The sequence below is a fragment of the Cheilinus undulatus genome, linkage group 20, assembly GCF_018320785.1.
Source record: "Cheilinus undulatus linkage group 20, ASM1832078v1, whole genome shotgun sequence".
Lineage (NCBI taxonomy): Eukaryota > Metazoa > Chordata > Actinopteri > Labriformes > Labridae > Cheilinus > Cheilinus undulatus.
In genome coordinates this window covers 38187787-38207974 of record NC_054884.1, presented here as the reverse complement: position 1 = coordinate 38207974, position 20188 = coordinate 38187787, and the positions used below count along the sequence as shown (strand labels likewise).

At 41.7% G+C, this 20188-nt stretch overlaps 1 protein-coding gene across 7 annotated transcripts in view; it reads left to right on the top strand.

The window, feature by feature from the left end:
- The window catches only part of baiap2b (BAR/IMD domain containing adaptor protein 2b), a 161380-nt gene that overhangs the window by 39228 nt on the left and 101964 nt on the right, over positions 1-20188 (top strand). For all 7 annotated transcript variants that reach the window (XM_041815906.1, XM_041815904.1, XM_041815905.1 and 4 more), the window contains one exon: positions 19211-19286. In XM_041815906.1, coding sequence (XP_041671840.1) covers positions 19211-19286 — 76 coding nt within the window. The remainder of the gene's footprint in view (positions 1-19210; positions 19287-20188) is intronic.

The window sequence follows — 20188 nt, the reverse complement described above, 5'->3', positions numbered from 1 at the left end:
TCCACACATCCTCTGTTTTATTGTGTTTCCTTTGAGAGAGATCCTGAACTTCACACTGAGTCAGTTCCAGTGTTGAATGCCTGCTGTTAAGCGGAGGCAGCGACCTTATTTACAGAAATGTGCCAAGGAAATTAAGGTGGAGGTGGAACAGCAGGTAGATTCAGCCTACTTATCAGGCTGTTGCTTTGTTTGTGAATGAAGTGGTTCCTTAATGAAGACGCCCTTTAATTCATATGAATGTTTATGGCAGTCTGCCTCATAGGTGAGGGGTTTTACAGCCGTTTCAGCACTCCAGAACTCTCAGGACCTCATGAACGAGAACTCAAGTACTAATATCAATACCAATATACAGTTTATGGACATAAGTATTTGGACGTCTGACACCAGCAGGGTCTGTTCTGACATTGTACATGTTCTTTAATATGGAGTTATCTCCCCTTTTGCAGCCTCCACTCTTCTTGGAAGGCTTTAGAGTCTGTACGCTTTCCTTCTGTAGAGCATTTATGAGGTCAGGCTTTTTAGTCCTTGCTTTGTGCACTGGGACTCAGTCATGATGGAATAGAAAAGGGCCTTCCTCAAACTGCTGCCACACAGTTGGAAGCACAGCATTGGCCTTCGCTGGAGATAAGGGGTCCAGCCCAAACCCTGAAGAACAGCCTTATACCATTATCCCTCCTCCACCAAACTTGACAGTCAGCACAGAGCACCCAGACCTGTCCATCTGCCTGCTAAAGAGAGAAGCGTGATCTGTCACCAGGTGGGCCAGGCCCCTAAAAAACCTGAGTGGATGGGCCTTCCAAGGGGCGCAGACATTATTGGGCTCTCATATTCTACTTACTTAGTTTTGACACTTTTTAACCCTTTATTTTGCCACTCAGTATATTTTAGCCATTTTTAACACATTATCTCTACTTTAGCCATCCACTTTTGTTTTAATTTCAGCCATTTTTAACCGCTTTTCCTCATTTTCTGCCCGTTTTAAAAGGGATATTTCTGGATTTTTGAAGTTGGGTCATATGAGGTGCTTGGCTATAGTAGTGGCATTAGCCTCCAGTGATTTCTATGAAAGTTGATCCTGTGGCTGTAGATGGGAACGTTTTATCTGCATAGTTTAGCACTTTTTTTTTTTAAGATTTATTTTTGGGCCTTTTCATGCCTTTATTAGATGGAGGAGGACAGTGGATAGACTCGGAAACAGGGAAGGGAGTGGGGGGAGACATGCGGGAAATGGTGTAACAGGCCGGACTTGTTGAGAACCACTGGTTTTAGGTGCGCCCAATGTATGTGGGCAGCCTGGGTTTGAACCTGGCCTGTGGCCCTTTCCTGCATGCCTCTGTCAATAAAGGCACAAAAAAAGCCCCAAATAAATCTTAAAAAAAAAGGGAAAAATATATTTCTGTCCATGTATTTTATAATCTGGCATCCTGACTTTAGTGCACATCATGGCTTAGCTATAAAGTCTGACATTACTTTCATTTTGACAAAGGCTAAATTTTAATACAGCATACATATTTTTTTTTGTTTGAGTGTTATTCAGGTTAGATATAAAATATGGTTATCAGAGATTAATTCTACTTTGGACCAGGATTACCTGACCTCCATGGGTCCCCCTGTTTGGCTGGGCCCCAGAACAGCTTTGTCCGTCACTCCACAGAAGATGTTTCCACTGCTCCACAGTCCAGTGTCGGTGTGCATTTTACCACTTCATCTGACGCTCAGCATTGGACTTGGTGATGTGAGGCTTGCGAGCAGCCGCATGGAAAGCCATTCTTTTTACGCTCCGTGCACCTTAGCAGTCGTTGACCCTGCTCTGTTAATTTACGTGGTCTCTTGCTTCAATGCTGAGTTGCTGTTATTCCTAAACTCTTCCAAGTTGACTGTGGAATATCCAGCAGGGAGGAAATTTCACCAACCATCTTATTACAAAGGTGGCATCCATCAAAGAACCATTTCAAAGTCACCAAGCTCTTCAGAACGACGCATTTAGGATCATGGGATGTATTCAGCAGCTCTAATAAGAGCTAACTGGCTTCTTTTTAGCAGAAGGCTGGTGTGTGAACTAGTGCCTAAAAGCTGTACGCTCAACCTGCTGCTACAGTTACATAGTGCTGAAAGCAGGCGGCCAGGGCACTCTGTGGAAATTCGATGCTATTCTCTCTCTGTTAGATTGACTTCAGTTTTTTTCCAAGGTGGAAAGCACAGCCTTTGTTGCTTTAATACTAATTGGCAGAGAGTGACTACACTGTTGGATGTCATGTATCGTGTGTTTTCAGCTTAAATGGGTCTGTCATGTCAGGAACAGACATGCAGTCTGCTTCTGGTTGCTCACTCGGTTATTTTGATTTTCTGGGTCATTTTTTCGTCTCCTTGTCCACCTGGTGAGTCCTGTTCCTCCCTCCTCTCCCGGGCTGCCAGGCCTCTTCATGCTGGATAATCTTTTGGCAGCGAGAGGCGCAGCAGGTTCTAATGGTGCCACATGGCTGGCTCGGCTTTACAGTAATTTACGCCCCAACATGATATGAACCTGCTGCTGTTTATGTAGGCTCTGACTCACTCCAAACACACACAGTCACGTCTTCTGCCGCCAACTGACACACTCTCCATACGTGCACGCGCTCTGTTGTGCATCCGCGCAGACGGCTCTAACTGCACCATCTTGGCAGAGCCAGCTAGGCCACATTGTTCTTGCTGGGTTTTGTTTTCTTTGCTCAACTCTCCTGAGTGTGGAGCTGTGACGGCGCTCACCTGTGTGGGTAGCAGATTTGTTAAAGTAAGCCCACTGTAATGCTGTTATATCACTTTATCCTCACTTTTTAGACATTTGGACAGCTTAATTACTACAACATGCCATTTTGATGTCTAGAGGGATGATTTGAGCACTTTTATTTTAGAATGTCCTGCTTTTTTTCACACGGATTTCTTGTTATTCTCCTTCCTTTCTATCTTTCCTCATTAATTTATCTTTATGGACATAGCTGGGTGATACTCTCTCATGCACATTTACAGCCACTTTTGTGGTGATAAGCTCCAGAAATGTGAAAAAACTGACACAACAAAAGTAGCTAACTGTTGATTAACAGGCTACACCACGGATGCATAGCATTGTTGAAGCTACGCTGCAAAGCATGACAACATGCTGAGCCTAGATTATTCTAAAAATGAGTCAATTTTGTCCCAGAATTTTTGATATAGACTTAAGAGTTTCACTTGGATGAACAGGACTTTTTCCTTGAAAATGTACTTATTTAAGCTACGGACTTAGCAGGAGCGCGCCTCAAAGTTGGTGAGTGTGAGTGTGGACATTGGGATTGGGCCACAGACAACCAGGCATGCTCATACTCACCCCCAATTTTCATATACAGTGTGCGTGCTGCGGAACGTCGTACTGTGGAGTACTTCGCTCCCTCTCTAGTCTATCAGAGCATTTCCATAGCCGGCGCTCCAGACCGGCAGCGGCACTTACCTGTACCTGGAGAGAGCCCATGCATGCACAGGGAGAACATCTCTCTCTAACCCTTGCCCCTGTGCCGCTTTACGGCCCTCATTAATGCATATTCATTTCAAGTATCTGTTATTGCTGTCATACACTACTAATAATTGATATTAATATTGGCTGATCCTTGGTTGGATCTGTAGCTTTTCTGCCTTTCAGCAGTAGGAAACAGGAATCCCAGGTTTTGCAGGGTGCAGAGAACTCACGGGTATGATCTGACACCAGATTCAGGCAAATAGAACTAAACTGTAATCACTTCTTATGGACTTAAACTGAACTAAAATGTTTTTCACCAACTAAACTAGACTAATGGAATCTGGCCAATCCATCGGCTTTGTAAGGTGTGAAATCAAAGTCTAGACGCCAAACACAGACGGTTTTCTGCTCACTATTTCAAACGTGAGTTGTCTGACGATGCTGAGTGTCATCAGTGTCTGATGAGAAAGGATTAATTCAGCAGGAATGTGAGCAGTATTACAGTTGTAATAAGACTTTGTAGTAAACACAGCCACGGTTGCATCCGATGTACTTTGTTCTCAGATAAACATCTTATTACAGAGATTAGAAAGTTCAGTCAGGGATAGACATCAATGCAATCACTAAAATAACTAATCTAGAAGTGCTGTGCAGAAATGAAAAGCTGTCTGCCCTTTATTCAGTAATCTCTGCAACCTTAGAAAAGACTTGCATGGGTTTAAAATTGTGATGTCAGATGCATTTTTTAATAGCAAAGCCATTCATGACACCGGGGCAATAGTAGTCAGGTAAAGTGAAGAGAGGGGCGTCAGGCGTCAGTCTGCTCTTAACTTTGGGGTTAACAGATCCATCATAACAACATGGCAGCGCATGGGCATCATGTCCCCTAACAGATGAGTGATGTGAGATGGAGCCAGAGGTTAGACGAGCTTTTAATCAAACTTCTCTGTAGTTTTATGACAAGTTCAGGTAAGAGGACAGTTTAATAACAGCGTTAGAAAGGTGTTTTTATGTGACTGGGAACAAAGGGAGAATTATTCTAACTGCTCTTCTGAGTTTAATGATGGAGGCAGAGAGTGGAAAAGGCGAAGAATCAAATTTCTGCACTGCAAAGACTTTAATCTGAACAGGTGGCATTTCATGTCAAATATTAGGGATACCCAGACTGACTGGCTCATTACCGGCTGGCTTTTACTGTGATGAAATACTAAAAACAATGCTTGGAATCACCAATCTGATTACCTGAGGTTAAAACTCTTCAGCTGCTTCACTCTGGGATAGTTGTTGCATTAAAGGAAGGAAAACTGAATAAGGATGACTTCTTTCATCAGGTTACGCTGCCCCCTGTAGGAGACCCAGTAAACTACAAAGCTAAGTAGACTCGTCACTCCTAGGTGATCAGTAGCAGCTGCAGGAGAAACAATCAGGGCATCCCTACAAAATATCTCACTGCTCTTTCTCTAAGCCACGTTCATCTCACAAGGTCAGACAAGCATTTTATGTCAGTATTTTAAAAAAACAGGCTTGCATTCCTAAAAAACATTGAGGTGTAGTTTCTAATTTAGTTCGTCTTAGTTTGCGTCACACATGTTCCTGCCTAAGTGGCAGATATTTTTATGAAGCAATGTGTGACTTATTTTCTGTTTTTAATGTGTTATCTTAAAATTAGGTGCTTATCTTGACTTGAAAACTTACGGTGGTTTAAACAAGTCTGAATAAAGCTTTCTCTCTCAGCTGATCCCTCCATGATGCACGCCATCACCCTAGATGTCTGGCCCAACCCAGCGGGTCCTGGACAACCCAGCATGGATTAAACTGGTCAGGCTTTGGAAGGCGCCTTAGATCAGTGTTGCCTTTACATTTACTCTTTGCACATCAGTAACCTATGTCTCTAAGTTATAACTTTATGAATTTGGATTTTAAAGAACATTTCTAATGCTTTTCTGTGGTGTCAGAGTCTATTGTGCAGCTGCAGGAAGAGAGGTTGGCTCATGGCGTTGCAGGATTGGACTTAGCAGTAGATCATTGGAGGATGTTGACATGATTGCATAAAGATGTCTTATCAGTGCAGCTGGAATTTTCTTCCAGAACGAGCTTGCAAGCATTGTTGCATTTATAGGTTGTTTGCATCTCCATTAAGGCGGGGCAATTAATCACAAATTGGATTAAATTGCAATGATGCCTGCTGCAGTTGTCAGATTGAAGAGAGTGCAATATTTCTTGAACCTCCAATTTTTGTCAAAATACCAGTTGAAAACTTTTTTTTTTTTTTGCAGTAGAGATGTTATGCAGTACATATGTAATAATTGAAGTGCAGATATTTTAGAATAGCAAAAAATGCTAAATTTGGTCAGAATCAGAATAAGATATTAAGTATATAAGTATATATATATGTAAGTATTTTTCAACAATTTGGCTCTTTGGTTGAATGGGGTTGAGTAACACTGATATAGAATGATTAATTGCTTGTATTTGGAGTACAATACATAAGATGAGGAACTTAAGACTGCTCCTGCAGTCACATGTGAAACCCCAAACTGCTCCTGTGTCAGCGGTATATGAAGCGTTCTCTCTGTTTGTGAACACTGTGTCGGTCGACTGTAACCCATCGTCTTAAAAGCCTTTTGAGTGGTCAGATGACTCTAGGAGCTCGATATAAGCTCAACTCCATTTACCATTTAGCTTTGAGAACCCCGGTGTCATCGGTTTCACCAACGTTTTGCTTCACTGTAAGTGAATCGTTTCATTTCTCCCACTGTACTCAGAGCTGAATCATCCGGCTGGCTCATGAGAAACTGCTCTCATTATGTTTGGACACTCTTGGATTGCTCATATGGTTGGTGAGTTGCCACACTTTGTTGTTTAGATATAAAGGCCGGTGCATGTGGCTCCCTGTCAAACCGCAGAAGATAAAAAAGCACATCTCCCATGGGAGAAATAGTCCAAAAGCTGCTTCCACAGACAAAACACGGACCCCCACCACCGCTCCACCTCCACCAAGACAAAGAAACCAACAATGGTAGGCCCAAATTGTCATCTCTCCTGCAGACGGTGATGCTACATGGCAGCCAGTCCTGCCTGCCAGCACAGAGCTCTCTGAACAACCGCAGACACTCCAGTATTTACTGACACATACAGGGTTTTATTCCAGCGGTAGCCTCATACACACTAACACACATTTGTCCCAGCTCCTGAGTGAACACCTGCACATCGACTACCTGCAGAAAACTGCTCCAGTGTGAAGTAGAGAGCCGTGTTTTCTTTTCCCTGTAAGGATGAATATTAAAGACGCTTCCTGACCAAACATGTTGGTCTGAGATGGATCACAGTCCTTTAAAGGGATAGCTGGAGCGGGGTCGTCTGAGGTACCTGACAGGGGTTAGCCAAAGGAGAGGCCCGTCAGCAGGAGGAAGCATGGAAGCTAGGCTGTTTGGGTTTGCAGACAGAGATGTTTGCACCCAGTAATTTAACTAATTTAAAGAAAAAAGTCAGCTATTAAACAATCTCAACGGGGAAAACAAACTTTGGAGCCAGGATGCAGTGATATTAAGATGAACAAAGCAACTCTCAGTCAAAGACTCCTGCATTACCAGCATTTATCTGACCATAAAAACAGATCAGAGTTTGTCACACCCCAGTAAAATAAATAAATAAATAAATGAACCCACCTCTCGGCCAATCACATTTAAGATAGGCTCCAGCCAGGGGTGACCCCCGAACAGGATAAGCGGTGTGGAAAATGGATGGTAAATCTCAGCAAGGTGAAACATCAGCTGTTTATGTGAACTACAAGCCAACATCAAATTGATCCGAGTGACTTTTCTGAAAATGATCAATCTGACACGGAGCAGACAGTTTGGTCTGCACAGAAGTCTAGATGCACAAAGCGAAGGGTCTTTTTGATTCTGGAAAAAAAAATCCTTATGGTTTTCATTTTAAGATTACAACCATTAAATGTGACTTCTTGATTTTATAACTGCTGCTCCCATGCATGGACCAAAGTGATGGACTTTTAACTTTTATGATTCTGAACGTTTTTTTGTGATGATTCCATGTAAATAAGTAAAAAAATTATAATTTATTGCAGTTGATTAATGTCCCTAATATTGCATTTAAAAAAAACATCAACCTTAATTTTCATCGTACCTGACAGAAACTTTGGTTAAACCACGTCAGCATCTCCCTGCAGCCACAGAGATGCAGTGTTGATTTCGTCGACTAAAACTATGACTAAAAACTAGGGCTGTCAAAATTAACACGTTAATGCAGATTAATCCATCATCATGATTAATCTGATGAAAAACTTTAACACAGTTAACCCATCTACAGTGCAGATTGACTCAAAACCCCTGAAACGTCTCTGGCAACCCATTCCAGGCAGTTTGTCCAAGTAGGGTTACCGTCGAGCATGCCGCTGCGCAAATGGGTCGTAGATCCAGTAGTGACCAACCAACTCGATATGGCAGACAGCATGTTGGCCCTCTCCATGGGAAATTTGAGTACAAAAAAAACCCCAAGACGGAACAGTCGACCAACATAAAGTATTATGCACATTCTGCAGGAAGGAGTTTTCTTTTCACCGAAGCACTTCCAGCTTAAAATACCACATTAACGCGAAGCATACATTTGCCGGAGATTGAGTCTGCTTGCTTATGCAAAATGAAACGCGATTAATAGAGATTAAAAATGAATGTTATTTAATCATGATTAATCTAAATCAATCCACAGCAACCCAGTGATTAATCTGATTAAAATTTTTAATCGTTTGACAGCACTACTAAAAATGTTCTTCGACAGCCTTTTTTCCCTGAAAAACTAGACTTAGACTAACAACAATACATCTGTGATGACTAAAACTGACAAAAACTAAGTTTAGTTTTCATCTAAAGGACTAAAACTCGACTAAAATGTAAAGTACTTTTCGTTGGAGATTCAAAATCCATGATATTTCTCCACTGTGGGTAAATCTGTCAAAAAACAATGCATCTGTATCTATTCTGCCTCTCAGCTGTAGAAAGCAGGGACCCCAGGTTTGGTAGGGTGCAGAGAACACACTACCAGGATTTGGTACCAGATTTAGGCAAGAGAATAAAAGCTTGGACTAAAAGTAAAGACTAAAATGTGAGGACTTTTAACGGACTAAAACTAAAAAGGGTAGAAATGACTAAAATGTGACTAAAACTTAAATGCATTTCATTTAATGACTAAAACTAAAAATAGCTTCTTGATTATCTGGTTCTCTGTATCTTATAGTAATCTAAAACTCACTAATAGCTAAAACTAAAAGGTAAAAATAATTTTAGTTAACTGGAACTAAATTAAACCTTTATGAGAAAAATGAAAACTAACTAAAACGAAATTCTGTGCTGAAAAAACAGACTTAAATGAAATAAAATCAAAGACAAAACCTCCTTAGTTTTAGTCTTTGACAGCAGCAGACTGTCTGACCCAGACCCAGAGAGAGAAGAGATTTGATTGCAGAAGACTTTCATCAATGCTTAATATTATAGTTCTCGAGTTGTAAACTAACATCAGAATTGAATAAATTAAATGAAAAGTGAAGAGCCTCTTTGGATCTGGTGCAGAAAAACTAAAACAGATAAAAACTAAAGTAAAACAAAGCATTTTTTTAAATGAAAACTAAAATGACTAGAAATGCAGCAGGAAAACAAATAAAAACTAAATAAAAATAAAAACTATTCTAACAATGGTTCAGAAATGTTAAGGCTGCAGGAGGACGTTGCTGCTGCTGATTTCTGCAGCTCTTTAGGTTTATAAATAAATAACTTTATCTTCTGCTATTCTCTTAAACCACTAATCATCTAAAAATGTCAGTTATGTGTTTTCAGCTTACACACACATTAAACTTTGCTTTTTTGTTCAAATAATAAGAGAGAAAATCAAATCCTCAGAGAGAATAGTTGGCACGCCTGGTGAATGACTTATCTGGTATTTTTCCTTTAATTAATGAGTAAAATCCACTCACTGACTAATCTATTAGCACTGTTTAATAAAAGTAGTTATATAAATATGGAAATATTCCACTGGTGATCAAGGAATCCTGCACAGTAAGATGTGTGAACTTTATTAGATCAGCATAAATGTGTTTAATACGAGTATTTTACAAAGAAAAACAGGAGATTCTTACAACAAACTGAGAAACAGATTCATATCTTGGCTGACATTTTTGAGCAGTGGCTTCATCGTTCTTCATCCTGTGGAGGTTCATCCTTAAAACCTTTATCCATTAAACCTGAGAGCTGTTTTATCAATAACTTATCTAGATGAAGACGGGTCCATTTAATATGTGGAACATGAACATAAGACACTTCAGGCCTTTGCTCTCTGAGTCTGGTTTTCTTTTTTATTCTTGCTTTGTTAAAAAAACATCAGCTTCATGTTCTCTCATGTTTGCACACTGATGCTGAAACTTTCAGCCATTATATTTTTTTCCAAAACAGGTTTGATTTTATGCACATTTTTGCATCAGTCCAAGTCATTTAGACCAGAGGTTCTCAACCTTGGGGTCGGGACCCCTTTGGGGGTCCCAAGACAGTTAGAGGGGGTCACCAGATGCCTTAAAAATGTGTCAAATAATTTTTTTCCCCAGCTAAGTTCGTTACTACTATTTGCCACATTTAACCCATTTTCAGTTTCTGCACAGTTTGGACCCATTTTTGACACATTTCAACAAATTTTCATCACCTTTTCCCATCAATTTTTGCCAGTTTTAACACACTTATGCCACTTGTAATGGAAAATTATGTCTTAAACTTGTAACCTTGTATTTACCCAACCTAAATATTTGCCTTATCTTGAAGGTAATGAAAAGGTAGCCCTTTTTAGCCAGTTTGAACCATTTTTTCCTACTTTTAAATCCTATTTCACCAACTTTTCCCCCTATTTTTGCCACTTTAAACCTACTTTAGCCTTTAGATCCCCCCCTCTCTCCCCCTGCCTTGTAGTGAACCCTGACCTTAAACACTGTGATTTTCCCGTGTATTATGTAGATATCAACCATGAAAATATAACAGATAAAAGCATAAATCGGTAGCCCACTCACAGGACATAACAGAGACTGTTAGCCTCTCTCCATCTCTCAGACTTGGCACAGCTTTGACGTATGAGCGTGTGCTGTATGAAGCTCTCTGTCAGGATGGATCCAGAGTGATCCTAAAGGAGTGACAGAGCCATGGGCTCAATGAAGGCAACAAAAACACAACGGACTCAGTGTGCAAGGTTTTTCTGATTATGGATCCAAAAGAAATGCATCAAAAAATAATGGTCCCATAGTTTCTGTCAGAGGTCATTGTTACATTTTTTAGCCAGCTTTACATCAAACTTTTATCTGAGATTATTTTAAAGCAACTTCTCATGACGTCCTCTCACTGAAGGTCATGCACGCTTTGCTCCTGTGTCGTCTTATTATTAATGAATTTCTTCTCGGCTGTGGGATCACTGATCTGCTTCATTGAAAGTGTTAGGTGATTATCTTCGCTGTGGCATTTATTCTGCTCCTATCAGGGAGTCATGGCATTAAAAAATGCTGCATCGGTGACACTGATGCTGCAGAACAGTGTGTAACAAACAGTCGGATCATCATCTGTGGGTAGATCAGTAAACAGAAGAATCTGATGACTGTTTGAACAAAGCTGAATAGAAACAACTATCTTTGTGTTCTCTGCTGCTAGATAGCATTCAGTTGTGTTGAGCAGAGACGATGCGCGATTAAGAGATCATTTCCCCAAACCCTGCAACGTGATAACACAATCCACACATTGTTACGAAGTTTGGGTGTTTTATTTTAGAGGTGATTAGGGAGTGAATTAAAACACATGACCGAGGCACACAGGCGAAGTGAGACAAAGCAGCGTTTGCTCTGTAATCCCTCTCATTCCCAACGTCAAAAATGCGCTTTCATTCACTGGAATGCTAATCAGCCTCAGTCCCTGTTGCTCAAGGAGCAAGCTCAGCTGATTGAGCGTGGATTAAGGCAGGGCCGGCCAAGTTTATAATCTCATTAAATCATCCCCTAAACCGTAGGAGCGTGTTGTGACGAGGGGCAAACTCATGAATTAGTTCCCCATATCCACGTGCAGGCCAGCGCTGATGGTGATGGGCAGGTGTAGCCTTCTATCAGTGTCAATTTAAAGGCTCCGCTCAGGCGGTTATCCACAGCTGTGACAGGATTTATGTCTGTGAAGGGCACTTTTCAAACACATGCAAGAAGAAACCTCTGCTCAGCTTGGGCCTTCATACTGGGCTAGGTCTCTTATAGACTAACATAATCTTAATTTGTCTTACCTTTGGAGACGGGAGGCTGATGTAATTCATTGTCACACATTATCCTCTACATTGCACGTGGAAAACAAACTTTAGAGTTTTAAAAAAAGCCCAAACAATGAGCTTTTTGTTGAAATCCTCTTGTTTTCTGTGTGTTGGGGATTTAGCTGCAAGTTTTATTGTGAAGGAAAACAGAAAATGAGTTTATTTGAAGTTTAGAGCATTGCTGTTAACTTTGATTATTTCAGTAGAATTAACTAGGGATGGGGATTAAACCTGGGTATATTTTAGGAGAGGAATGTTGTCCCATTCTTGTCTGATGTAGGAGTCTAGCTGCTCAACAGTCCTGGGTCTTCTTTTCTTTTTCCGATCCTCCAAATGTTTCCCTATTGGTCGGCCAGGTCAGGACCTCGACTCTTCTATTGTGAAGCCATGCTGTTGTGATGCATGTGGTGTATGGGTTGTTAAAATAGTCAAGGCCTTCTCTGGATGGGAGCAGATGTTGCTCTAAAGCCTCTCTCTACTTTCAGCATTGATAGTTCCTTTCCAGATGTGTAGCTTAAAGGGAATTCAGCAACATGACAGTAACTATAACAGGAGCTACAGCGGCCACTAGTGGCAGGTAGCCTCATGACAGTTTAACCCAGGTGTTCCCAGACTTTTTAGCTCTTGACCCCCAATATAACAGTGCCAGAGACCAGGAGCCCACCCTCCACCCTGACATGAAAAATAATGACATACTGCTATCAAACATGCACATCCATTCGAATGTTTTCATTATTTAAAGCTGACCAAAACGACCCAAAACACATACGGACAAAAAATAAAGATGGACGATCAAGGTTGACGATTAAAGCCTGCTGTATAAGTGTGGGAAACAAACTGAGTAATTTCTGAGGTCAAAGCTTCCCTTTTTTTTTCTATAATGTTGAATAATGTTTCAAATTATGACATAACAGAGCCCCATGTTGAGTATCACTGGTTGAGGTGGTGAATGCATAGGATGGTGCACAAAGCTTAACCTGACATGCCAGATGGATTTTGTCACACATCCATCTGGAAAACCTCTCATATACAGCATTTGGGAAAGGTCAGAGCCTTTGAAAAAAACTCAGAGGGTGATTGGATGAACGTTCTGTCTGTCACATCTTTATGGGTCAATCAGAGCAACAAAACACGTGACGTAGCTGCTACCGAGGAGTAAACTCCATTGAGAACTGCATAACGTGAACCATGGCGACTGTAGACATGTCAGCCTCGACTCCACCGCGTTGTGATTGGTCCTGTCACTTTTTAACCGGGCCCAAACAGTTCAGACGGGAGCTTTGCAAGATGGATTTGCCAATCAGAAACACAGAAACAGGCGTATCCATCTGCTTTGCAAGGTTAGCACAAAGCATCACTTACAAATGTACATTTATTGCAGTTTTTGCACACATTTAGGCAAAAATACATGCTTTAATTTTGAAATTAACTCACTTCAACTATTTTTTAACAATGATTGATAAAAGTTTACAATTTAAATAATAAATGTCCCCCCCCCCCCCTTTTTTTAAAGAAAACATCCTGCAAAACAACCTCAGAGTCTCGTGACCCCTCTCTCAGGAGTTTTGACCCCCACTTTGGGAACCACGGGTTTGGCCAGGTCATCTGACTGCCTCTGCAGGCCTGAAATAATAAAAAATATTGCGACTAAGGTCATACTAACTAGTGAAGATCTGAACATCCAGGTATGAGAGAAGGGTCGATTAATTGTTGCATATCGAAGCTTAAAACTCTGGTGTTGTGACGGCTTTAGCCGAGGGAATTAATTTGTTAAACCGTAGAAACCAAGCAGACATTTTTACCTCTCTGCTTTTGAGAATACGTGACTATCAGATTTTAGACTTTATTTTGAGAGCTTGAACTTTGGACCAGGCCGAGCTAGCTGTTTTCATTGGTTTGCAATCATGATCCTAAGCTAGGCTAATCTCCCGCTGGCTCTAGATTCATATTTTGTGTACTGGAACAAGAATGGTTTTAGTCTTCTCCTTATCTTAACTCTCTGCAGGAAATAGAACCACAATGTTACCCCATTCTGTTAGGTAATAAGCTTCCCCCATTAAGTATAAAAATACTGATGAAGCTTTACTGAGTCCTTATTTAAACGTCTGCTCTGCTGTGTCCCAAACATTAGGCTTGAATTTAAGGCTGATAAACGAGAGGAAAAGCTGCTCTTGTGTTATTTCTATGAGGACAAATCCGTCTCCATGTGTCAGAATCTTCATGTGAAGTATTTTAACAGCGCTCAGTGGAAGAATGAGATGCATGAGGATGAACCTGTCGAGCAGAGATTACACAACACCTCTCATCACTCACTCAGAGGCATGAATAACTCATAAACTCATGTACACACTCTCAAACGTACACCCTGCCGTGTTGATTTAGACATGAGAGCCGGGACGCTCTCCTCCGTCTATATTTATTCCTTTTGTTGATCGTGTCTTTCTCCGTGCCAAGTGCCGCCACAGCCTTGATTACCGCTGCTGGAGCGCTTCCACTGACTGGGTTTGTTCAGCAGCCGACGCCTTACGTAACAGAAAACACACCCAGAGATGGGAGAGAGGGGCGCCAGGGAATAAGGGTATAAATAGGTTTGTTTGTCCCCAGAAACGAACAGACACATCACTAACCTCTTTTCTTTTTAATGTGTGTTTGTGCGCCAGAAAGTTTCCCTTTGAATCCACAGCAGGGGGCTTTTGATCGCGTACTTTCCCTCGCTGCAGCCTCCCGAAGATCAGAATCCTTCTCCACTTATGATGTTTTTATCATGAGCCCATTTCACTCCTCTTCATCCTAAACCAAGCGTTTCTTAAACCTGATTGAAGCACCTTGACGCTTTCATTCACAGGGCGGGCGCTCGGCCTATTTGTCCTGCACCCCTGCGTTGTTCTGCCCTACTTCTTACGTCCTTTTTTTTGAAGTCATGGTGAAGTTTGTGCACCAAGGTGACTGTTGTGCGTCAGCCGGCGGCATTAGCAGGCATCTCTTGTAGCCGGCAGCCACAAAAAGATGCATCTGTCAACCCTAGATGTACCCTCTTCTCTGCCTTATGTTCATTCTCCTGTTCTTGCTGTCCCCTTCAGACGTCTGACTTCTCCTCCCATGCTTTAAAATAATAAAGCCGTCTTTGGCTATTACTTTCAGTCAAACATCTCCTTTTATGAGACAGATGCTGCAGAATGTCTTTGCATGCTAGTGTCAGATATCATTGCATTGCTGGTTGTGCACGCTGCATCCATTAAAATCTAAGTTCCAGTTTCCACTTGTAAACCCGTTGACATCTAGTGGTTTTATTTTGGAGTAAAAAAAAAGTAAATGAGGCTTTTTGTATGGGCAAGCTTTTTGTTTGCAGAGCACATCTCAATCATGGATATGGATAATAGAAATGCAACACAGTCTTCACTGTGCAGACAACATAACAAGCTCCGTCATGCACAGATCAGACCAAAGATTCGCCACCAGACTGTTTTAGAATGTCTCTCCTGGTCTTAGCAGTCTGAACGAGCCTTTGCAGCTCAAATCACCCATAAATTCCACTACATGGGGGTGGGGGGTGTAGCTGAGCCCAGAGTCAACAGGTCAGAGGAACAAGAAGAACAGGTAAAGTTTATGTGGTTACTCACCCACGGTAGAAGCACAGAAAACCACGAGTTCAGAACAACAGCCTCATGTGAACTCAGAGGTCTGGAGGTTCGAGCTGCTGGTGCTGTGTGAGTAATTCAAGGCTGTAGGAGCTAAATTAGTTTGTGGAAAATTCCTTATCCTTAATGGATATTTTACTCATAACAAGACTGAGATTGCAAGGAATATTTGTGAATATACACTGCTGCTCAAAAGTTTGGGATCACTTTGGGATTTTCTTGTTTTCCATAGGAAAAACTGAATAGGAACTGGACATTGAAATGGTGTGTTAAGTTGGAGTTGAAGCTGATAAATATTGATCAGCGGTTCAATAAAGTGCAGTTCTTGCATTAAAGAAAAGAGAAAAGACAGTGGAGATGATGGGAAAGCTTGAAAACCAGCTGAGGCAGCTGCTCTTATTTGGTGCATATCTGATATTTTCAGATGCGGATTAGTAGGTTTGACTAGTAGTATCGCCGTCTGCAGCACTCACAGACTTGCACTCACTCAGTGCAACCCAGCAGACTAATCACAGGGCTTACAGTCATTTTGCATGCAACTGCATTTCTGTTACAATCAACAGCCTCTGTGTAGGGTTCGAGGCTTTGCAAACTTGTGTCATATGCTAGAGCAGCATTACTTAACCCTGCTCAACCAAAGAGCCAAATTGTTGAAAAATGCCTTTGCAAGAGCCACAATCTAAGTGGTGAAAAGTGGCCAAAAAAAAAAAAAGTTAGGGGGGCAAAATGGTCAAAAGGCAGCAAAAAGAGGTGAAAAGGGGCAATATGGGTATAAAATGCCAAATACTGGGTTAAAAGTGACAAAAATGGGTCAGAAGAAGTAGAAAAAGGGCAGAAAGTGGCAAAATCTGGGTGAGAAGTGACAAGAAATGAGTTACAGGTGGTCAAAATGGTCAAAAAGTGGTAAGAACATGACAAAACTATGAAAGCACTCGGAGAGCGCAGACCTCCGTCATCAGCCCTTTCTCCCAATAGTGAAGAATCCTTTAAAATATTCCTGGATCCAGTGATCCGGATCACTCCCAAAATCTAATTCGCCGATTACTCCCTCCCCAGTGGGGTGGAAACACAATGAGGCAAAGCATTGGCTTTGCTACGTGTGAACTATCATGGAGGAACCATTGCCTGCCAGTGCCAACAGATGCACTGACAGTCTCACCCATGGTCTCACCTGACAACTGTCATGTCAGAGGGTGAATATTCCTCTATTCCTCCCAGCATTGTGAGTATTCTCGCTACAATTCCCTGTCTTTCTTTCTCGACTGGGCATGCATCTTTCAAACTCTATAAACTCCAAAACTTTGAATAGAAACACACCCAGAAATGCTGTTGGGATTGAAGTTACTCATGTTCGCCATCTCCTGGTGTAAAGTGGTAACAACAGTAGAAAAGCACTTGGAGAGCGCAGGCTTCCACCATTAGCCCTATCTCCCAATAGTAAAGAATCTTTTAAAAACACTCCTGGATCCAGACAGTGATCCAAGACCAGTCCCAAAATCTAATTAGTTCTTCCTTATGTAATTTCTGACATTTCCTAAAATTTTCATGAAAATCCGTCCATGACTTTTTGAGTTATGTTGCTAACAAACAAACGAATGAACAAACCCACCTGATCACATAACCTCCTTGGCAGAGGTAAAAATGAGTGGAAAGTGGCTAAAATGGGTAAAAAGCAGCAAAGAGTGGAAAAAATGTGTGATAAAGTGGCATTTAATGGCAAAAGGCAGCTTAAATGGGTAAAAACTGGGCAAAAAGTGGCAAAAAGAAGTGACAAAAGTGGGCTTAAAGCAGTAAAAATTGATTAAAAGTGGCAAAAACATGCAAATAAGGCCAATGGAAATATGCAGACAAATTTAAAAGTTGAAAATTAAAGCCAACAGTATAAGCGTGGGAAACAAACTGTTTATGTGACTCACAATGGATAATTTCTGAGGTCAAAGCTTCAATTTATTTCAGCTTTTCTGGGGGAATAATATTTCAAATTAAGGCATAAAAGATTCACAAATCATAACAAAAGAGCCACATATTGAGTATCACTGTGCTAGAGAGTCGACTCAGGCTGATTTCAGTGTTAATGCGTGCTTGAGTTGCGTGCACTTTGGAGTTGCTGTCATAAAAACGGAGAAAGAGTAACTTGGAAGTGCCAATAACCACCACTATTTCCTCTGAGGTGATCACAGTCAACTTTCCCCTGTGAGCAAATCCACTGATCAATTCCAGTGCAATAGTTAATTTTGCTGCCTTATCTATATATTTTTAGTCCTTTTATCATTTCCCCATCCTCTAGCATCCCTGTTCCCCCTTTTCTTACGTCAGCTCTATTGTTCTCTGCGTGTCTGACAGTCGTGCCATTTCAAAGTTGGACGGGGAAGTCTTGGAGAGAGAATAGCTGTGTTTAAAGCAGAGCTGTAGCAGAAGTGAAAGGGCAGTCTGAACCGAGGGGGCGGCTGAGTCACTGCGGACGCGAACAGTAAAACTCATTATACAGCTTTTCTTGACTTTTTCTTCACTTGTTAATAAGGAGTCAGCCTTCGGCTTGTTGCTGGAGTTCTGCTGGCACACTCCAACGCTGGTGTGCTCAAACATCATCTGTTAACAAAGGGGGAAAGATGCTAGTTCTTTTATGTCTTTAAATTTAACACGGAGGAGCTGATCCTGCAGGAAGTTTAAGCTATCATATCACATCCTCAGTCTTTGTACTCTTTTCTGTTTGTTGAGTTTCTCCACCTTTTCTCAGCCATGTTGGAACAAGAGCCACTTCAAAATTAGATGAGAAAATGCATTTTTAAGTATTATTTGTCCCCTCTTCTTTTTAGTTTCCAGTTGTTTCACTTTACTTGAACCGTACTCCATCATCAGTTTTGGACGAGAGTTATTCAACTTGGACTCTACGTCTTGAACTGTTGTCTGCAGATGATCAGGGCCCCAAGCTCCAAAATGGTATAGATATTTTCTTTTTCTAGCTATTAGCATTCGATCCCCTTTCTGAAGACCTAGACTTGCCTTACAACCCATCAAATGTGGCACATTTCTGTTCTGGGAGAAAAAAACTCACATATGTGCAGGCTATGCTTCCCCTTGCATCATTTTGATGCATCAACTGTGCACGTTCTCAAAAACTAACATGGTAAGAGGCAGGATACGTAGATGTATGGGAGTGAACACAACAAAGTAGTCTATGCTCCACGTCAAGATTGGTGTTGTAGTTCAATTAGTGACCGTGCAGACTGGTGACTTTACACTGAGTGTGTCCGTTGCTGCTTGTTCCCTTAGACCTGATAGTATCATAGTTAGAGACCACTATTTCTGCATCATTATTGTGCGAACTGACCCTTTATAAAAGTAATTATCAGGAGCAGTGTGTGCCTGGGTTCAGTGAGTGTCAGGGACAAGGAGGTGCACAGTGTTAGATCCAGGTCTGCTGCTGAGTTTACAGCGTAAGCAGCCAACACGGTTTTATTTTAATAAAGACAGCATGAGAGGTGAGAGGAAATGGACAAACCCCCTGCCTGCTCAGACACACACACACCTCCTACTACATACAGCTTACACACCAGCCCCCCTGAGTGACTGCTTGTCCCTCTTTTTTTGGTCTTTTTCATCCCTCCAGCTTGAAATGAATCCTCGCCGCTCTTTTCTCCGTCCTGGTTGGCTCATCAGACTCTGCTGTGTGTGGTGTGATGCCCTAGTAAAAAGTGGCACTCGTAGCTCACATGAATCTCTTTCCTGCTACTTGAATAACCGAACACGCCATTTCCTTTTTTCTCCTTTACAGTCCATCATGGAGCAGTTCAACCCGTGCCTGCGGAACTTCATAGCCATGGGGAAGAGCTATGAGAAGGCGCTCACCAGTGAGTACACAAACCTGTCCTCGTTTCCTTTCTGTCCTCGTCCTTTCTGTCATTCCTCCTGTCTGTCCAGGCAGAGGGCACACTGACCCCACACTTGGCACTGCCTCTCTACCTTCTAATTTAATCTCAAGGACAGATGAGGTGTGACAGGGAAACCCGCTAGTTTTGTGAACGTCTGCATCCTGCCAAAGTCCTCTCTAGAATCTTTTAGGTTTAAACCAGGAGATGGTTTAGCGTTAGCTCTGCACAGACGGAGCATCTTGTTTAGTAAATGTTTCCTGAAGGACTTTGCCTATCAGAGCTGACATTCTGGGTTAAAATCCTCTGACTGTCGTCCATGTCCACATGTCTCTGTCCCTCCGCCTCCAGTCCATTGATCCTAAATGTCTGCCTCAGCTGTCCGTCTTTGTCATTGCTTTTTGTGGCTTGCACAGGTAGGTCTGCTGCGTCCTGAGTGTGTGTGAGTGTGAGTGAGAGAGAGAAGGTTTTTAAGGTGCTGCACTGGCTCAAGGTTAAAGACAGAAGCTCTGGAAATGTCTTGGGGGAGCTAAGTGGAGCATAAGCCAATGGGAAGTGGAACAGGAGGAGTTGTGAGATTACGATGGCCTCCCACAGGGCCGAGGAAATGGGAACGAATGGAGGAAATATCCAGGACAGGATTGTGTAAAAAATCAAAGTGGATATAGAAACACTAGAAGAAATGACTTGACTAAAACATGATTGATATAGACACTTATAATTGCTTTTTCATCGTCCTTAATGGTGGCTACACACTTCGCATTTTTAATATCTTAAAAATAGGACGATAAATGTAAAAGTGATGCTCCCCTGCTCATTGGCTATATCAGACAAACCTTCAGGGATAGCCTAATCTAGAACCATAAATATCAAACATATGTAGT